Below are 16,508 nucleotides of genomic sequence, written 5' to 3'. Positions count from 1 at the left end.
ATAACTCTCACAACTGAAGATGCAGTACCCATCACTCCCAGGAAAAACTGGCTTTGTTAAGGTGTCTACACAACCCACCCATCGGTGATCAGGCACTGCACTCATGCTTGGCCAACGCCAGGCGAGGAGTTCTTCTTGCCAGCAAGCAACATCACATGCAGTGATCTGCCTTCCCTTTAATTGCTTCAGCAGCTTCCGGTAACACCCGTGTAACCGCGTAACTTACAGAATCATGCTCCAGCATGCTTGGTAGACAACAGGTGAAATGCAAGAGATCATCAATACGTGTCTAACCTACGGTCGGAGGTGACTGTAAAGATGACTACTCCGTACCACTTGACTATGGTACTATTGCCCGTTGAGGGTGGAAGTAGGAAGGGGAATCCGACTTACACAGCACTGTCACTGTGTCGTCAGCCTACACTGTTACCATCCAAGTTGGCCATGGAGAAGTTTCTTGCATCGAGTAGTTACTGAACCATAGCATTCGGGGCAATTCGTTGTGACAGGTGACTCTCTCTTCATTGCTATAATATACTCTGCCCGACAACCACACTCAGCCCTCCACCCGCGCGAGAGCGCTGGCAGTACAACGAGATCGTCGTGCCGCAGCATGGCCACACCCAGAGCTCAATCGCCTTAGCGAGAGCACCATAGTATGGCCACACCCAGCTCAATCGCCTTAGCGAGAGCTCCATAGTGTAGCCACACCCAGCTCTGAATCGCCCGAGCGAGAGTGCCGAGGGGCACGCCGATCTCGTCGTCCTGCAGCAGCGTGGTATCCATAATAATACATGAGATGGCCAACCGAACCAGGCGTAACCAGACCAACCGGACCAAAGCAGAACAACACCAAATGAAAACCAGACCGAACCACACCACACCGAACCATCGCAAGAAAGCCAATCCAAACACAAGCAGAATCTGTCCAAAACGCCAAAGCAAAACCAAACGCCAAAGCAAAACCCATCCCCGCCATAACGCCCGTGCTCCAGTCCTTTATCGCCATGCAAAATATCAACCCTAACCAACGCCTTAGCAAAATGCAATCGAGCCTCCCTCGTCCCAATTTTCTTCATTAATTCTCCATCTCTTCCGCCTGCCCCGCAGGCTCTGCCTCCGTGTCCCTCCGCCGATGTAGAAACTCCTTCCAGACCTTCTTCCTTAATTCCTCCGAGATTTCTTTTTGGTCTCGTTTTCGATGGAGGTACACCCCCCAAACCCGTTCCTTTGAAGATTCTTCTTGTTGCGTCGGGGCAACCTACCGCCCCGGGCGCTGTTTTTCCTTCTCCAATTTCTCTCTCAGTGCCTGATTTTCTTTTTCTGCTGCCTGGATCCTCCGCAGCGCCTCGTCTCTGTCCAAGATACGGCCCTCCCGCTCGGCCATGACTTTATCTTCCAGATCACGAAGGCGGGCCAGCCACGTGCGGTCCGTAGCACTGGAGCTGGTATTGGTCACCATGCTGGTGGTGGCGCTAGCGCCGGCGGTCCGGGACTGTGACAGCGGCGTCGAGCTTGTTTTTGACGAGATGTTCTTTCCCTTGGGGCCTGTAGGCACCGACGGTGATGGGCTGCCTCCGGCAATGGGATCAAGCTCTGCAGAGCGAGCACGCACCTCGGCCGCGGTGCGCAGCGTATGGTTCTCAACTTGCAGCTGACGACAAGCTTCTTCCAACCGCGTCATACGGGATAATAGCTCGGCCGGGCTGTGGGAATCCAGGGTGTTGTTAGCAAGGGCATTCCGCATAATGCTCTCCAGCCGGTTGAGTTTCTTGATTCGTTGGTCCAGAAGATTCTCGAGATTCTGGTACTCGCGCCAGAGATTGGTCTCCACATTCTTGATCTTGCTCTGAAAGCTGCCAACCATAGTCTCGACCTGTTTGACGGCGGCTAATAGGTTCTTGCTGAACCCCGGGAGCATGGTTGAGATTGATTCAAGACTTGGCAAAGCGCGGCCATTGATAAGGCTATTGTTGTGCGCCCAATCAGTGCCGCAGAGAGCCGAGAGGCGGGTCCACAATGTCAGAAGTAGGTTGTTTCTCTCTGTCAGCTGCTCCTTTGTGGCGGCTTCAAGCTGCGCTAGACGCCTCTTGTCCTGGGCTTTAGCTGCCTCAAGCTCCATGATGCGGGCGTCCTGTGAATTGACTGTGCGCGCGACATGTTGGTGCGTCTTTTCAAATGTCTCAAACTGATGCCTCACGTTGCGATGGGCTTGCCTCTCTTTGTCCAGCATCTCGCCCAGTCTACGGGATTCGAGCGCATGGGACTCGAGGAGAGCATCCCTTTGCTTGATGATGCGGTCCTTTTCGGCGAGAGAGCTCTTGGTTGCTTCGAGATCGCGCACCGCATTCTCTAGATCTCGCTGCAGCTGTGCGATAGACTGTAAAACGAGTTAGTCTTCTCATCTAACCTATCCAACAACTCCAGCAACATACCTTGAGCAGGCTTGACCTAGTGCCGTTCAAGTCACCGAGTGCTTCACGTAGATTGTTCTCGAGTTCGATAAGCCTCTCCTTCCACTTGGCCGCCTCAACCCCCCGATCAGAGAGAGCCTTGCGCAGGCTTCTAACCTCGTCCATGGCGGCCGAAAGCTCCCGGTTAAGCTCATTGACTGTCTGTTGCACCTCTTCTTTTTCGCGGTTGGCCACAATCTCTCGTTGAGTCCGCTCCGTAGTGAGCCTCTGCTCTAGCTCTCTGATACGATCCTTCGCATCTCGCAGCGACTGTTCTGCAGTGACGACGGCAGCCTCCAAGTCCCCAATCCGAATCTTGTCGCTCTCTTGTTCCTCTCTGAGGAAGGCAATCTCTGTTTGACTTGACTCCTGCTGGACTGTCAAGAGGTTGGCCTTCTCGTTAGCCTTGGTTAACTGTGCCCGGAGGTCTTCAACTTCTTTATGCGCATCGTTGAGGTCTTGATCCAGCTTGTCGAGCGTGCGCTGTTTTGCTTCCTGTTCATCCTCAAGGCCGACGATGGCATCGCTGAGCTTGACCATCTCTGCCTTCAGCGCCTCAAAATTCTCGACATGCTCAGCCAACTCGACCTGAAGCCGCTCAATCTCGGCGTCACGCTTATCAACATCGGCCTCGAGGGCATTGATTTCATCTTGGGCCTCTTTCTGCAGCGCCCGGAACTCGCCCTCTAGGTTGGCATGCTCCTGTAGGGCTTCGTCCCTCTCTGCCTGAAGAGCCATCATGTCTTTGGTTGTATTCTCCAGTTCATCCTGGAGCCCGGCGATCAGCTCCTCGGCCCGCATCTTGCCTTCTACGGCCGTTTCGAAATCCTGCTGACAGGCATCTAATTCGCGCTGGAGATCTTGGTTTTGAAGTTTCAGGTGATTGTTCTTGTCTCGTAGTTCCGCGACCCTGTTTTCAAATTCATCGCGCTCGGCGTCGTCGAGAGTGGTCCCTGTCACCCGTGTGCCGCTAGCGCGCGACTGAGACCGCTCGGGAACTCCCGCACGAGAAGCTGATCGCTCAAGTATGCTATCAATGGTGGAAGGGGCCGGGTCGCCTCGACGCTGAGCCATCTTGAGGTCCTCAATTTCTTGGTACAGACGTTCTTTCTCGCGGTTTCTGGACGTAAGCATAGACGTCTGAGCGCTAACTTCACGGCGGAGCTCAGCATTCTCGTGACGGAGTTGCTCGCTCTCCTGGCGAAGACGTCGGTTGTCTTCGTCTGCCTGCTCTCGACGAGCAGTCTCCTGCTCCAAAAGGTCCTTGTAAACTTCGGCTTCGTCGGCACGCTCGAGGGCCTGGCCCATGTGGTCCCCGGCCTTCTGGCCAAGGATGCGGAGCTGTTCAGACATGCGCCTTTTTTCAGCTTCCCGATTCAAATTGTCTGTTTTCAACCTCTCAATCTCGGTGACATGTTCTTTGAGCTGCTCTCGGAGGAAGATTATCTCTTGCTCTCGGTCTCGCGATTGCTGACTGTCGTCAGACTGAGAACTCTTTGCAGTTCCAGGCCGGCCACGCTCCTCTTTGAGTCTCTTCTGAAGTTCTTTGACGCGGCGGCGCAAGACCTTGTTGTCCTGTTGCAGCACAGCAAGGTTGGTCCGGAGGTCCACGTTCTCGGATATCATGTGCTTAACACTTTCCTCCGAGAGTTTGTCTAGACGGTCGCTTAAGAACATGACCTTGAGCTTGAGGTCAAAATTCTCCTTGCTAAGGCGGTCCATTGTGCTACTATGCTCTCTGAGACTGAAACTCTTGCTGCTCACGCTCGGAGCGTCTAGAATGCTAAGTCGTCCCGAAGTCATGGGCCCTACTCTGTTCCTATACTCGGAAGCCAGTGACTCTGGAACTTGGACATCATGCACGTGACGTGCGACGGTGGTTTCGGTCGGGGTGGGGACCGTGGTAGCTCTCGTCGGTGTCCGGAACGGGTCACCGTCTCCGTCGTCACTGGGCCGAGCGGCGCCTTCTGACTGCATAGACGCGTCAACACCCTGCAAAGAAGTATGGTGGGGGATACTGTATCGTACATGTGTTTGCTGCTCATTTTCGGCAGCATTCTCGTGGTCCTGAGCCTGCTGGCTCTGTAAGGACTGGGACAGGAACCGAGAAACGACCTGGGCTGTGGCAGCCGTCATTGCTGGGGTACTGAATGTGCTTGGACCTGTATCCTCGCCATTCTTAGAGGCAGGGATTGGCGAAGCAGGAGCTGAAAAGCTCGATTCGATTTCTTGTAAATGTTGATGGATGGCGATTGCCGCCATCGAATCCGACTGCTTTAAGGTGGGATTGCCATCCTCCTCAAGGAAGGAAGGAGCGCTGCCAACGCTCTCCATCGCTTTGACGAAAGCGAGGCGGGGCGCTCTTGCGTTGTGGGAGTGAATGGATCAAGAGGCAGACAAAGGACCTCAGTCCTCGACGCAGAATGTAACCAAGTGTGCTTTTGAGGCAAGCACGCATGAAAAAGTCTCGAAGTCGTAGTTTGTAACTTGCAAGGGCTGTTCCACGATGCTGAGTGTTGGTAAGGAAAGAGGAATTGCCACCAGGAACGCGACTGAGGGGATAAACACGTAGTTGCGCGATGGACCGTGCACAACCCCACGTTTTGCGGGGATAGGTCCACCGGGCAGAGTCGCTGCTGAGCAGTGCTGGCAGGAGCGGCTCTGCAGCCCCGCAGGACGGACCCGGCAGATGCAGTGATCTTCAGGGCTGCAGGAGCAGGACGGGTACACCCGCATGCTTCCGCATGCTTGATTTCACACTGCAGATGTCAATCGCTGCGACCGATCATCAGCTTTCATGAGTTTTGAGATGCATACACCTCTACAACAGCTGAAGGGTGCTCACCCTCTGGCTTGTCGTGACGTCATCCGAATGGCCCGTTCTGGACACCGTTCTTCAGCACGCGTTGACGCGCGAGTGGAGACGCAAGCAACGCGTCTTGCCACTCCGTGTTGTGCTTTGCATGTGATCTGGCATTTCGCCATGCAATCTGCACTTCAAACTTGCAAGGAGACTCCACAGTGGGTAAGCAAATCGGGTACATGAACCGTGTCTCAGATCACAACTGGTGCAATAGGGAGTATACTTAATACTGAGACCTTGATATCGACTTACTCCTTGATGAGGCCCTGTCAAATGTTCTCTTCTAGCTAGCCAGCCGTAGGCTAAAATGCAGGGCACACAACCAGGGTACCTAAGGGGCTAGGAGCTTGGAAGATTATATACATTGGTTTTCACTGAGCATCGGCGGCTGGTCGGTTATGCTGACCGGCAACAAGTTCATCACTGAACTCCTGAACTCCTGTAGAGGTCAGTAGCTACGAAAACCTTGAATCCGGGTCTGTTGAAACCGACGCATCCGTACCTAGTCCAATGTAGTGAGTTTAGCCAGGAGTCGAAATGGCTCGAAACCCGGTTGAACTAATGGAGTTCTTCGCCTCCAAGCCGCAGGGCCTTGACAGGTAGGCCACGGTCTCAGAGGAATTAGGAATTGAGGTCGTGGAACTCGCCTATATACCAGTGGTGTCGCCCTGGAGGGATCGTCCAAGTCACCGAGTTCTGTGGTGCTCCGCTTTGCAGTCAATGTGTCGAGGGGTTCCCAAGTTCGTAAGTTGGTCACTTTGATGGGATTCTTCCTCGGAGTTCAAGTGTCCCAGGATATCATGGTCACCATTGTCTCTCGCTCACGCCTTTTTTGGAATTGCTAGTGAGACCTTGGGTCAAGGACGCCATCGTTGCTAGCATATCTTGCCTCAATAGTAGTCGCGGGCTATTGACAATAGGCAGTCAATACACTAGTACCTTGTACTTAAGGGCTTCTAAAATCGATTTCCATAAGGCGAAGCAGCTTGCGCAGTTCCATCCCTCAGATCAGCCAGGCTGTACCACAGCCGTGGTCAATCCAACCAGGCGCCCTAGGTTCAACTGAATCATTCTCCCACTTAATTTGCTTGTCGGGTCCATCAACAGAGACGTCAACCCTTGGGTCTTGTAGTCGGAAGGCGGGGCGTAGCCGTACGCGCGTAGGTAACTGGACAGTTGATCATCGTAGGGAAAGTCGGTTGCTTCTGTGGGGGTAATGGCTGTTCTGGTGGGTGTCTGGAACGGGTCACCACCTTTCCGGTCTTGACCGGACCGAGCGGCGCCTTCTGGCTGCATAGAAGCGTCAATACCCTGCGAAGGAAAATGGTGTGGTATACCATGTCTTGCAGGTGATTTTTTTGCTAGTTTTCAGGGCGACGGTGGTTTCGGTTGGTGTTGTAATCGAGAACTCGCTGTCGCTGCATCAAGAAATAGCGGCCTTCTGGATCGGGTATGGCGCTCCGTCAGATTCGTGTCCTCGCACGGCCCCGCCGCGCCGGCCGCATAAATAGAGCCCCTCCTCTTCGACGTCCCTTCTTTGTACTCTCGACTTTCCTCCCTCCCACATCGCCTTCGCTCGGTCCCTGCCTCCTCATTTCCTTCGCTTTTCCCCTGGGGCCCCTTCATCCTGCAGCTCGCCAGCCAATCCCGCCGGCGCTCTGATACCCGTAGATGCATTGTCTTTGCCATTTTTGGCGTCCCCCAGCTGCATGCCATCGCCCGCCTCGCAAAGCGATACTGGTTTTGCAGTTCATTCTACCGAGCCCTCGGCCGAGATGTTCCAGCCTTTACGGTGCATTTCGTCCATTGCAACTTTTGACTCGGCCCCAGCAGCCTCGACTTTAGCTCGACCTCGAGCTTCCTCTCCCTTCAGAGCCGCTGAACCGCTTGGATTTCCTCTTGAGCGGCGTCTTACCTCGTTCATTCCCCATTGCCCTGCCTGCCAGGATACCTTCTTTCGCCCGTAGGATCGGCACCCATGTCTCCTAGGTAGGTCACCCGTTCCCCCGTGCACTTCGCAAGGCTTTCGCATCCTGACCAGTCACAAAAATGCCGCAGGTATCGATTGCGTCGAATGCCGAGACACCGGGAGGCCTCTTCTCGCTTGGCGCATTCAGGCGTCTCCGTCTGCAGATTGGAGAACCTCCCTTGGCCACAATCGGACCGAATGCCAGCGCGGCTGCGGCGAGACATGCAGGCTGCTGGTACCGGAGGCGGCGAGTTGGCCTCCTGACCCGACTGCGATCTATTTCTGGGCCACACGCTGCTGGATCTGGGCTGGGGCGGACAGGGTTTGCAAGGCCCGCTGACAAGGATGCCGGCCGATGCGGCCCCTGAAAGATGACGTGGCCTTCCCGCCTTCGCTTTTGCGACGGCGAGGCAGATCGGGCCCGAGGAGGAACTGGTCGGTGGAAACGACGAGATTCTGCCTTACCATGGGCGGCGCCAGAGGCGGAACAAAGAGGTGGGAGGCAGATGCGAACGGACCTGGGAGTGCGTCGCAGGAGAACACGCGCCAACGCTGCTTCGGCTAAGCCACTCTGGGCGACCTCTGCGTCGCCGTGGACCATGCGACCTCAGTCAAGGGCCGTGATTCGTGGCGATACGATATCCTGCGGCCGCTCCCCTTTTCCCAGGCCTCTCCTTGCTGTCTCGGCAATTGCATGATTGGCAGAGTTACGAGGGACCGGTGAGCCGATGCCTCTTCCCTCCTCCCCCCCTTTCCGCCACCCGTCACTTTCGAACCCAGCATCCCCCGGGAACCGCATACGACAAGGTGTTTCACGACCGAGCACGTTTCTTGCGAGCCCGTTGGCTAGCGGAGAGGAGGGGAGAGTGGAGGGCCCAGTCCAGGTTCCTTACTGATTCTGAGGTCGAGTCCGCCTGCCTTTCTCCGCGCATGCAAATATATTGCGCTCGTTCCCCGGCGCCCCAGCAGTACGAAGATGGCCAGCTTGTCCGCCCAATGCCTCTGGGAGCTGTTCTCCTTACAGCTTTTGACGTCTTCTCTCCGCTTCAACAGCGCGGTCACCCCGCTTGGAGCGCGATGGCAATCTGCCTCGACAACCAGATCTTTTACGAGCCTGCGAGCCGTGGTCCTCGGGTTCGAGAAGGGGGCCGCTCTGCAGCGATCTTTGGTGTTCCTTTGCACCCGCCGCTGCCGCAGGATACGCACGATCCTCAAGGCGGTAGCGTTGGGGGGTCGCAGGCTGATGCCATCCTGATCCTAAGCGATGACGAGTTTAATGATTTCCATGGCCAACCCGACACATCTTTTGAGTGGCTTGACGGGCTTCTCCCAGATGCGCGCAACAAGGGTGAATCCGGCCGTGTTACTAGTACAGGTATGTGCGTAGATCTCACACTTCCCGGCAGGCCAACATATTGACATGTCTGAGCAGGCAAAGGTGTCGACGCTGCTTCCGACGATAACAACACGCCGGAGCCCTTGGTTACCAGCATTGCCGGCCTAGGCAATGAATCGCATGCCTCGCCTATGGAGCTGGCATCCCTGGCATCCCACCATGCGCTCCCGTGTGGACCAGAGTCGTCCTGTCGTCGGGGTGACGGATGTGACAGGCACCCGCACTTGTCTGTATTTTACCGTCGGCGTCGAAATGCCGAGTCCTCTCAGGCCACGGTAGACGACGAGGGTATTGAGGGTGACGAGCCTGAGCCGGCCGATGCTGGACTGCCCCTGCAGCTGCAGCCGCCCGACAACCAACTCGAAGTGGACCACCATCCTACCAATGGGATGCGTCCTGCCACGCCGCCGCAAGTGGTGGAAAGCCGGGCACACACACCCACACTGCCGGACGACGAAAGCACCAGCGAGCTCGAACCGGCGGATGCCGAGCCACGCCTTCAGCCCCAGAGCCCAAGCGGTGCCGCCTCCGGTCGTGGGGTTGATCCACAACAAAGGTCCGGTAGCTGCGGCCTCTCTCAACATCGTGATCACCGTGATCACCGTGATGACAACGATCAAGCGAATGACCCAGAACAACATCACCTCTCGCTCCGGACGATAGAGGAGATAAAAACGATGAAGAGGGCCCACCCACGCTGCCGGACGACGAAGGGAATAACGACTGTGAGCTGGTCGATGCCGGCCCACCCATGCAGCCGCCCATGCAGCCACCCGCCAGCCGAGATCAGGCCAGCCCGCAGCCCACTACCAGCCACTGTGACGTAACGGCTGGTGGAATGGCCTCGCAGCGCGGCCTCGGCCGCCGCCGACACCATGATGCCGACGAGGAGGACTACCGTCCTAGTGTGTGCAGCGACGCTGAACACAGCGAGGATGATGTTGTCCAGCCGCCGCGGCGCAAACGCCGTAGGGTGAACAGTATGAGCATTGCAACCGGCGGAACAGCATCTCAGCAGCAGACCCGTCTGTCCTACGGCGACACTTCGAGAGGGGCTCAGAGATCGTCCCGACGCCCTAGGCGCCAGCGCGGCGCTGCCCATCCACCATCGTCGCCGGAAAGGGACATTGAGATGGACAGAACCCCCGTTGCATCGTTTGAGGAATTGCCCTAGGAGATGCGGTCCTTAAGCGTGTTACAATGGACGGTTCGCCATCCACTTTCATGGTGCAGTTCACCTGGGATCTATGCGTAGAACACGCAACATCTGAGGAATGGCTCCTCAGAGACGCAGTGCTCAAGCGCGTTACAATGGACGGTTCACCACCCACTTTCATGGTGCAGTTCACCTGGGATCTATGCGTAGAACACGCAACATCTGAGGAATGGCTCCTCAGAGACGCAGTGCTCAAGCGCGTTACAATGGACGGTTCACCACCCACTTTCATGGTGCAGTTCACCTGGGATCCACCCGTAGAACACGGAGCGGGGTACTATGGAACGGAGAATCGGGGGACTACCGCGAGGAGGCATCGCCCAGCGAGACAAAAGAACAACGGAACCACGAAGTGCAAGGGCAGGCCGGCTTCAACGTCAAGGAGGGCGAGGTATACGTCAGCGGACGACGCGGTGATTCTTCAGCTGAAGGGGCAGGGACTTTCTTGGTCCGCGATCGCCAGGCAGTTCCCGGGGCGCAGTGCAGGGGCTATTCAAGTGAGGTATCAAACCAAGCTCAAAACCACCGAGGAGTGGGAGGTGAAGAAAATTTGCGGGAAGAACAGGCGGGATGATGGCGGCTGGGAACTGCTTGTAAGGTGAAAGGGCGAAGAGGAGACATGGGAGCCTTATGAGAACCTGGCGGAGACGAAGGCGCTTGACGAGTATGAGCGTCTTCATGGGCGGGTTGTTGTAGATACTGTGGATGCTCTCTAAAGTCTTGCCTCGGTTACGTAATATAATGACTCCTGTGTTAACGCATAGCGTCGGGACCCTTCGCGATGCTCCCCAGCCTCAACACTGTCCCCTGCGCCTCTTGTATCCACGCCGCTCGTTTTTCTGTCCATATTATCCCCAGAAGCTCCGCAGCTGTTCAGGCACGGCCATCGTTGGCTCGGGATCGGGGTCAAACATCTTCAGCAGGCGGTATTAGAAGAGGAACTTGAGCGAGGTGAGTTGGCTTAGCCAATGGGATAAGTACCGTAGCTTTCTTATTCTTCTTCTTGTCTATATCGTGCATCGAGCCCAAAGGAATACCTCAGTCGCTGTTCCCTGGCTTCGAGTCCGCAAAGCAGCTTGTCAGCGCAATCGGGACGTTATGCGCGTACGCCTTTCTGACTTGGCGGGGGAATAGCAAGGTGTTTGACATGCACAGTCTGGTGCACTTGGCAACGCAAATCTGGGTTCAGCGAAAAGGCCTGACGGCAACAACGGTTGAAAAGGCGATTCGACATACTGTAACAGCTTTCCCATCTGACGACTATGCTAATCGCAACGTGTGGAGAGAGTACCTTCCGCATGCTTTCAGGGTATTGCAGCACAGCAAAGAGCTCGACATAGGGGAGAGATCTGATCTGTTGTTCTGGGTTGGACGGTGTTTGAAAGTAGATGGACGGATCAAAGAAGCTGCTAGGAGTTTGGAAGAGGCTTGCCAATGGAGAAAAATCGCCATTTCGCCGAAGCCCACCCTACGCGGCTCGCGTCGCAGCACGAGCTCGCAGGAGCCTACCGAGCAAATGGCGAGGTCAAACAGGCTGTGGCACTGATCGATCTGTGACTGAACACAAACGTCTCTGCGTCTTTCAAGAGCTCAGTAAGGCAAGGGTTGATGTTCGGTTGTGACTGGCTGGATTTAGTAACTAACAACATGATGACCAAGATCGATAAGGGGAGCGAACGAGATCAGCAGCGCTGCAAGGATGTGCTAGCGGCCACATCCTGCAACGGGTCTGGGGAGTTGGTACGAGAGGTTGAGGAGAAGTCGGAATGAGGCGGATGAGGTCCAATCGCCCCTGCGCGCACTCATCAAGTGCGTCGACCGCGAAGTACACAGGCGAAACCGAAGATCCTTCAACAAATTCTGAAACGCCTCGAACAGGGCGATGAAGGCATTTTTATCCTTGAAGAGATCGGCGCCTGACTCTTTGTACTTCTGAAGTAGATGGGATATGAGGCATGGTTGCTGAAGAAGGAGAAGCCAGCTGTTCTTTAAGATGGTTAAACAATGGGAGTGGTTCAACAAAGAAACCTACGGCATTCTAATCAAGGAATCTAATACGAATCTAAACACTAGGTAGGTTAGCTTAAAAAAAAGTCAGGTTCTGGCCAACAACCCTAGCTATGTAGCCATTCCTCCACCTCCCATCCAAGGCGTCATGTTGCGATCCGATTTGTGTGTTCAAACTCGCTCAACGTCTTTGCTTGTCCTCTTCCGTTCCAACCACCGCACTAATCTTTCGGCCTCCTGCTCAACTCGTCCTTCGATATGCTGTATCATTTGTAAGCACAAAAGCACCTCTACCGTCTTCGAGCCTGGCACAAACAGGATTGATTCTGAAGATGAGCCATCCGACAAAAGTGATCATCAAAAATGTTCCTCCAAACAGGACGTACCACCGCCAATCGGGGTTGTCCTTTAACAAATCAATGTTCATACCGAAGAGGCTCTATTTTGAGTTCATGCTATTAGCGGTTGTAGAACTCTAATCCCGAACCTGTGTCGGTGCCTTACCGAAGCAAACATTGCAGGCTGGAAGATGAACTAATCATAGTAGATCCAGCGAAGTATTGAGCACAGTGAAACCTTACAGTGATCCAGCTGAGACGCTTCATACTTGCTGCAATGCTTGTCGACCTATGCGCTTCGTTAATTGAGACCCAGGCGAATTCCTACAAGCGTCAGCTGAATAAGTTATCCGAAATGGTGGTACTATGAGTATGCCCACAAACTGCAAAAGATCTCTAGTTCTTTGATCCAATTGCTTGATCCGATGCTTGATCTCATCTTCAGAGTCGTCTTTCTTTGCAGCTCTCCCAGAAAGCGAACATCGTGGTAGGCCTTGATCACATTCCCAAACTCTCTAGCAGCGGAGAACTGGTTCCGTAAGGCGGCATGGAGAATTGTGAAAGCCTTGGCTTCTTTTTCCAGAATGAGGATAAAGTCACGACGTTTTCCTTTTTGTTCGAGCTGTTCACTCCTCTGCATCGCGTAGCTCGTTGATTAGTTAACCGAAGACAGTCACGTTTGTGACTGTGCCTAGAATTGCTTCCGGCACTCAAAGAAACTCACAAGTTCCGCTAGAGCGTCCTCAGCTCTATCACATTCTTTAAGCCACATACCCTTGAGGTAGGATATGAACTGCTCAGAAAACTCCATACCATCTCGGGGGATGTGGCTACACGGCAACATGCTGAAGTGATCTGCTGACTTCCATTGGCCCTCGGTTTTGTTGCTTGGGGGTATCATCGTCCACGCTATTGCCCCCTTCGGATCATCGTGGCCCTTCGGACTATGCATAGCTGGGAACCAGACAGCGACGCAGAAACGAATGCTAGATCCCTCGATCTGCTGATGGGTGTAACTCACTTCGCCATGTCGAAGGGTAAACGTGATTCCCCATAGGGGTAACAATGTATTCTCCCAGAGTGAAAATCTCGGAATCATTCTTGTGTGGTCAGCTACTGACTTCATGAACGAAGGGAAAGGAGCAACTCACAAGAGACGTCTTTTTATCTTGGCATCAACCAACCCGTAATCTACCCGGTGTTGAATATCTCCTTCGGCAATGCGGTGCACAGATTTCTCCCGTCCCTGACCTTCCATCAGAAGCATAACGTCCGATCTTTCTTGTGCGTAAGCCGGGCGCCAATCTTCCGCCGTGATATGCTCTATCCATACCAACGGATTCATTGAGCAGCAGCTTAATGATGTGATGCTCTTTGCTCCTTAGCACGGTTTGCAACGTAGTTGTATCTTTCCCATCAAACAAGCGTACCGCCGCTACGAAGCCTTTCTCGGTAGCATACCAGAGCGCTGTTCGGTCGTGTTTATCCTTGATGTTCAGGTCGATGCCGTCCATTCTGAGAAAGTTGCCTCACCACATCTTCCTTCCCTTCCTCGACAGCCCATGAGAGTGCCGTCCGGCCGTCGTGATCCCTGATGTTCACGTCGATGCTGTCCTTTTCGAGCAGTTGCTCCACCATATATTCCTGCCCTTTATCCGCAGCCCATGAGAGTGCCGTCCGGCCGTTGTTATCCCTGATGTTCACGTCAATGCCGTCCTCTTCGAGCAAATATGCTACTATACCTCTATTCCCTTCCCCCGCAGCCCATGATAACGCCGATCGACCACTTTCGTCCCGTCCGTTTATATCCTCACCATCCTGTATTTTTTTTTGCACCAAATCAAGGTCGCCTTTTTTTGCGGCTCTATGTAGAGCCATCTTTGACATGCCTCTGGGCTTATGAATGCCGCAAGAAAACCAGAATTCTAAATTTCAAGAATAATATGACTATGGATGGTCTGATTGTAGTCAGTGGTGGAGGCATGCCACCGTAGCTTGGAGAGTGGAGTGCGCTGTTTTATCGGGTTGGGGTTCGGCCGCCCGCCCGCCACCTAACAGAGAGACAAGGATGCAGCAAGCCACATGCAGCACGGCCCGTTGCGTACCCAATCAACTCCAATCCTTAGCACGGTCTGCGAAATCGCCAATCAAAAATGCCACATCAAACCTGAAACAATACAATAACTCAGCGTGGGAGGGACCACACTGCTGCCTGGCAGGGCGGGTTTGCCTGGTGCAGGCCTTGCCGCGCTAGCCCCCACTCTACTTAGCCACCATCATCGGGCCTCCAATGTCGATGACGAAGTCGATGACAACCCGAGAGATGACTCTAGCCGGACGCCGCTGTTGTGGGCTGTCGAAAAAGGGCGCGAGGCTGTCCAACTGCTGCTTGACACGGGCAAGGTCGATGTCGACGCTGAAGATAAATATGGTCGGACGCCACCGTTGTGGGCTGCCGAACACGGGCACGAGGCCATTTTCAAGCTACTCAGGGTCAGTGAAGTAGTATGTCGACTGCTGAAAGCGTTCGAGGGACATCACACAATTGTGGAGCCCCGTTTCGAGAGTGGTTGAAGTGCTTGAGCTTTGCTTCACATTCTCATTATGAGAGAGGACATACTTAATCAATCCATCACCCTTTCATCTAAAACCTATTCTTCTCTTCCTTCCTCCATCCGGATCAACAGAATCTCGCCACCCAGCACCTCTTGCCTCTGCCACCTTCCCTCAAGTTCCTCAACGGGTATCGCTTCTACTTCGATGATGTCGTCTTCTCCATCTTCTTCATCCCTTCCCCTCTCAACAGATGACCACCGAGGTGATTTGGACAGCCGGGAGGTATCGATGCTGTTGCTGGAAAGCCATCGATGCCGGACTTTGCGGTACTGAAAAGCGCAGATTTGTTCGCCTGGCGCCATGAAAAACGACCGCGTATCGTCAAGGCGATGACTGTTCCCTCCGGCGGAAGGATCAATGATGTTCCCAAGAGGCACGATGGCGCCAACGGCGGCAAGCGAGAGACCGACAGGGACGTTGATTTGGCCACCAGCGCCCCTTTCACGGATGAATCCGTGGGTAATACAGGCGTTCGTGACTGTGTGGAATCCTACGATCATATAGATGTCGTGGCCCCTGTCTACCGCTCTCTCGACCCAGGACCTAGTAGCTGACATGCCCATCGCCTCACTGAACCATTCGTCGGAGTTTTCGAGCGTGTAGGTGGTGACGCAGTCTGCCTTGACTTGAACTTGAGTCTTAGCACGCTTTGAAAATCCCGCCGACATGAGAGATGTGAGGGCAGATCCAAAGCTCGTATTGCTGCTTCTACGATCTAATCCGATGTAAGACTCGCGGGGGGAAACGGCGGGCTTTGGTGTTTCGGCGTAGGAAGGGTCGTGATAGTTTTGGTGGGGATAATCAATGCTTGTGGTGAAGCGCGCCAGCCGGACAGAGCTGTGCGGCAGAAGGAATTGCGGAACAAGAATGTTCAATGACATGTTTTCATGAATCACGATAAAGATGCAGAGCGAAGAGGAAGACAGCAGTATAACCTCAGGATGCACGAGGAGGAATGATACTTATGGGACAGGGCGATATGCATGTGGAGAGGCCTCCGAAGCTGAGCATGACCCAGCTGCCTAACGTGACGTTGCAGGCAGCCATTCTTTACAGCCGCCCGCCAACTTTGCATTATTGGTCGGCCTGCGTTCCAAGCTGTACAGCCCACCGTCGCAGCCGCCCCCACAGTAGGATCTGCGTGCCGGAGACGGCATTATTTGACGTCCAATCTCCAGCAATTCCAAAGCTCAACAACCCAATATCCTACTCCAGACCAACACGAAAACATGGACATCCAACACGCACTGCGACAACTGGGCATTGGCGAGGAGGATATGGCAGCCGCCCTGTCAAAACTTGCCATCCAAGTGTACTTGTCGTACGAACGTACAAACAGCAGGAGCGACATCGACCTGGCCGTTGTCAGTGCGCAGGCAGCCGTGGATTTGACACAAGAAGACGATCCTGACAAACTCGGTCGGATCAATAACTTGGGGGTTATGGTCGCGAGTCGATATGAACGCACTGGAGCCATGGGCGACCTGGAGGAGACAATTGGCGTGGCTCGACGAGCAGTGGCCGCCACGCCCGACGACCACCCGGACCACGCAGCCTGCTTGAATAACCTCGGAAACCTGCTTCAGCGTCGGTATGAACGCATTGGAGCCATGGGCGACCTGGAGGAGGCAATTGGCATGGCTCGACAAG

At 54.4% G+C, this 16,508-nt stretch overlaps 8 protein-coding genes across 8 annotated transcripts in view; 4 read left to right on the top strand and 4 right to left on the bottom strand.

Annotated features, from left to right (window-relative positions):
* Window positions 1-7,134: 7,134 nt before the first annotated feature.
* On the bottom strand, window positions 7,135-8,073 carry N656DRAFT_642396 (uncharacterized protein). The gene is made up of 2 exons (XM_064810417.1): window positions 7,368-8,073; window positions 7,135-7,305 (listed from the first exon to the last, which is right to left on the bottom strand). The coding sequence occupies exons 1-2, from the start codon at window positions 7,884-7,886 to the stop codon at window positions 7,237-7,239; spliced, it is 588 nt and encodes a 195-aa protein (XP_064670669.1). The 5' UTR covers window positions 7,887-8,073; the 3' UTR covers window positions 7,135-7,236.
* On the top strand, window positions 8,052-9,695 carry N656DRAFT_642230 (uncharacterized protein). Its single transcript, XM_064810416.1, has 2 exons — window positions 8,052-8,660; window positions 8,718-9,695. The coding sequence occupies exons 1-2, from the start codon at window positions 8,216-8,218 to the stop codon at window positions 9,506-9,508; spliced, it is 1,236 nt and encodes a 411-aa protein (XP_064670668.1). The 5' UTR covers window positions 8,052-8,215; the 3' UTR covers window positions 9,509-9,695.
* On the top strand, window positions 9,695-10,856 carry N656DRAFT_642599 (uncharacterized protein). Its single transcript, XM_064810418.1, has one exon. It carries the CDS (start codon window positions 9,882-9,884, stop codon window positions 10,497-10,499), a length of 618 nt encoding a protein of 205 aa, XP_064670667.1. The 5' UTR covers window positions 9,695-9,881; the 3' UTR covers window positions 10,500-10,856.
* A 1,222-nt stretch (window positions 10,857-12,078) lies between these two features.
* On the bottom strand, window positions 12,079-12,443 carry N656DRAFT_778619 (uncharacterized protein). Its single transcript, XM_064815038.1, has 2 exons — window positions 12,409-12,443; window positions 12,079-12,343 (listed from the first exon to the last, which is right to left on the bottom strand). Exons 1-2 carry the CDS (start codon window positions 12,418-12,420, stop codon window positions 12,146-12,148), a joined length of 210 nt encoding a protein of 69 aa, XP_064670666.1. The 5' UTR covers window positions 12,421-12,443; the 3' UTR covers window positions 12,079-12,145.
* Window positions 12,444-12,513: 70 nt separating this feature from the next.
* On the bottom strand, window positions 12,514-13,711 carry N656DRAFT_642109 (uncharacterized protein). The gene is made up of 3 exons (XM_064810413.1): window positions 13,394-13,711; window positions 12,967-13,342; window positions 12,514-12,876 (listed from the first exon to the last, which is right to left on the bottom strand). The coding sequence occupies exons 1-3, from the start codon at window positions 13,585-13,587 to the stop codon at window positions 12,607-12,609; spliced, it is 840 nt and encodes a 279-aa protein (XP_064670665.1). The 5' UTR covers window positions 13,588-13,711; the 3' UTR covers window positions 12,514-12,606.
* On the top strand, window positions 13,603-14,339 carry N656DRAFT_642221 (uncharacterized protein). The gene has a single exon (XM_064810415.1). It carries the CDS (start codon window positions 13,837-13,839, stop codon window positions 14,143-14,145), a length of 309 nt encoding a protein of 102 aa, XP_064670664.1. The 5' UTR covers window positions 13,603-13,836; the 3' UTR covers window positions 14,146-14,339.
* Window positions 14,340-14,496: 157 nt separating this feature from the next.
* Window positions 14,497-15,913, bottom strand: N656DRAFT_642138 (uncharacterized protein). Its single transcript, XM_064810414.1, has 2 exons — window positions 14,863-15,913; window positions 14,497-14,726 (listed from the first exon to the last, which is right to left on the bottom strand). The coding sequence occupies exon 1, from the start codon at window positions 15,737-15,739 to the stop codon at window positions 14,894-14,896; it is 846 nt and encodes a 281-aa protein (XP_064670663.1). The 5' UTR covers window positions 15,740-15,913; the 3' UTR covers window positions 14,497-14,726; window positions 14,863-14,893.
* A 174-nt stretch (window positions 15,914-16,087) lies between these two features.
* N656DRAFT_836594 (uncharacterized protein) overlaps window positions 16,088-16,508 on the top strand; it is a gene marked incomplete at both ends in the record, with an annotated part of 4,611 nt that continues 4,190 nt past the window's right edge. The window contains one exon of the mRNA XM_064818787.1: window positions 16,088-16,445. Within this exon, the coding sequence (XP_064670662.1) occupies window positions 16,088-16,445 (358 nt within the window). The remainder of the gene's footprint in view (window positions 16,446-16,508) is intronic.

Source organism: Canariomyces notabilis (genome assembly GCF_033297395.1).
Source record: "Canariomyces notabilis strain CBS 508.74 unplaced genomic scaffold N656scaffold_9, whole genome shotgun sequence".
In the NCBI taxonomy this organism is placed as follows: domain Eukaryota; kingdom Fungi; phylum Ascomycota; class Sordariomycetes; order Sordariales; family Chaetomiaceae; genus Canariomyces; species Canariomyces notabilis.
This window is presented reverse-complemented; position numbering and strand designations above follow the sequence as displayed.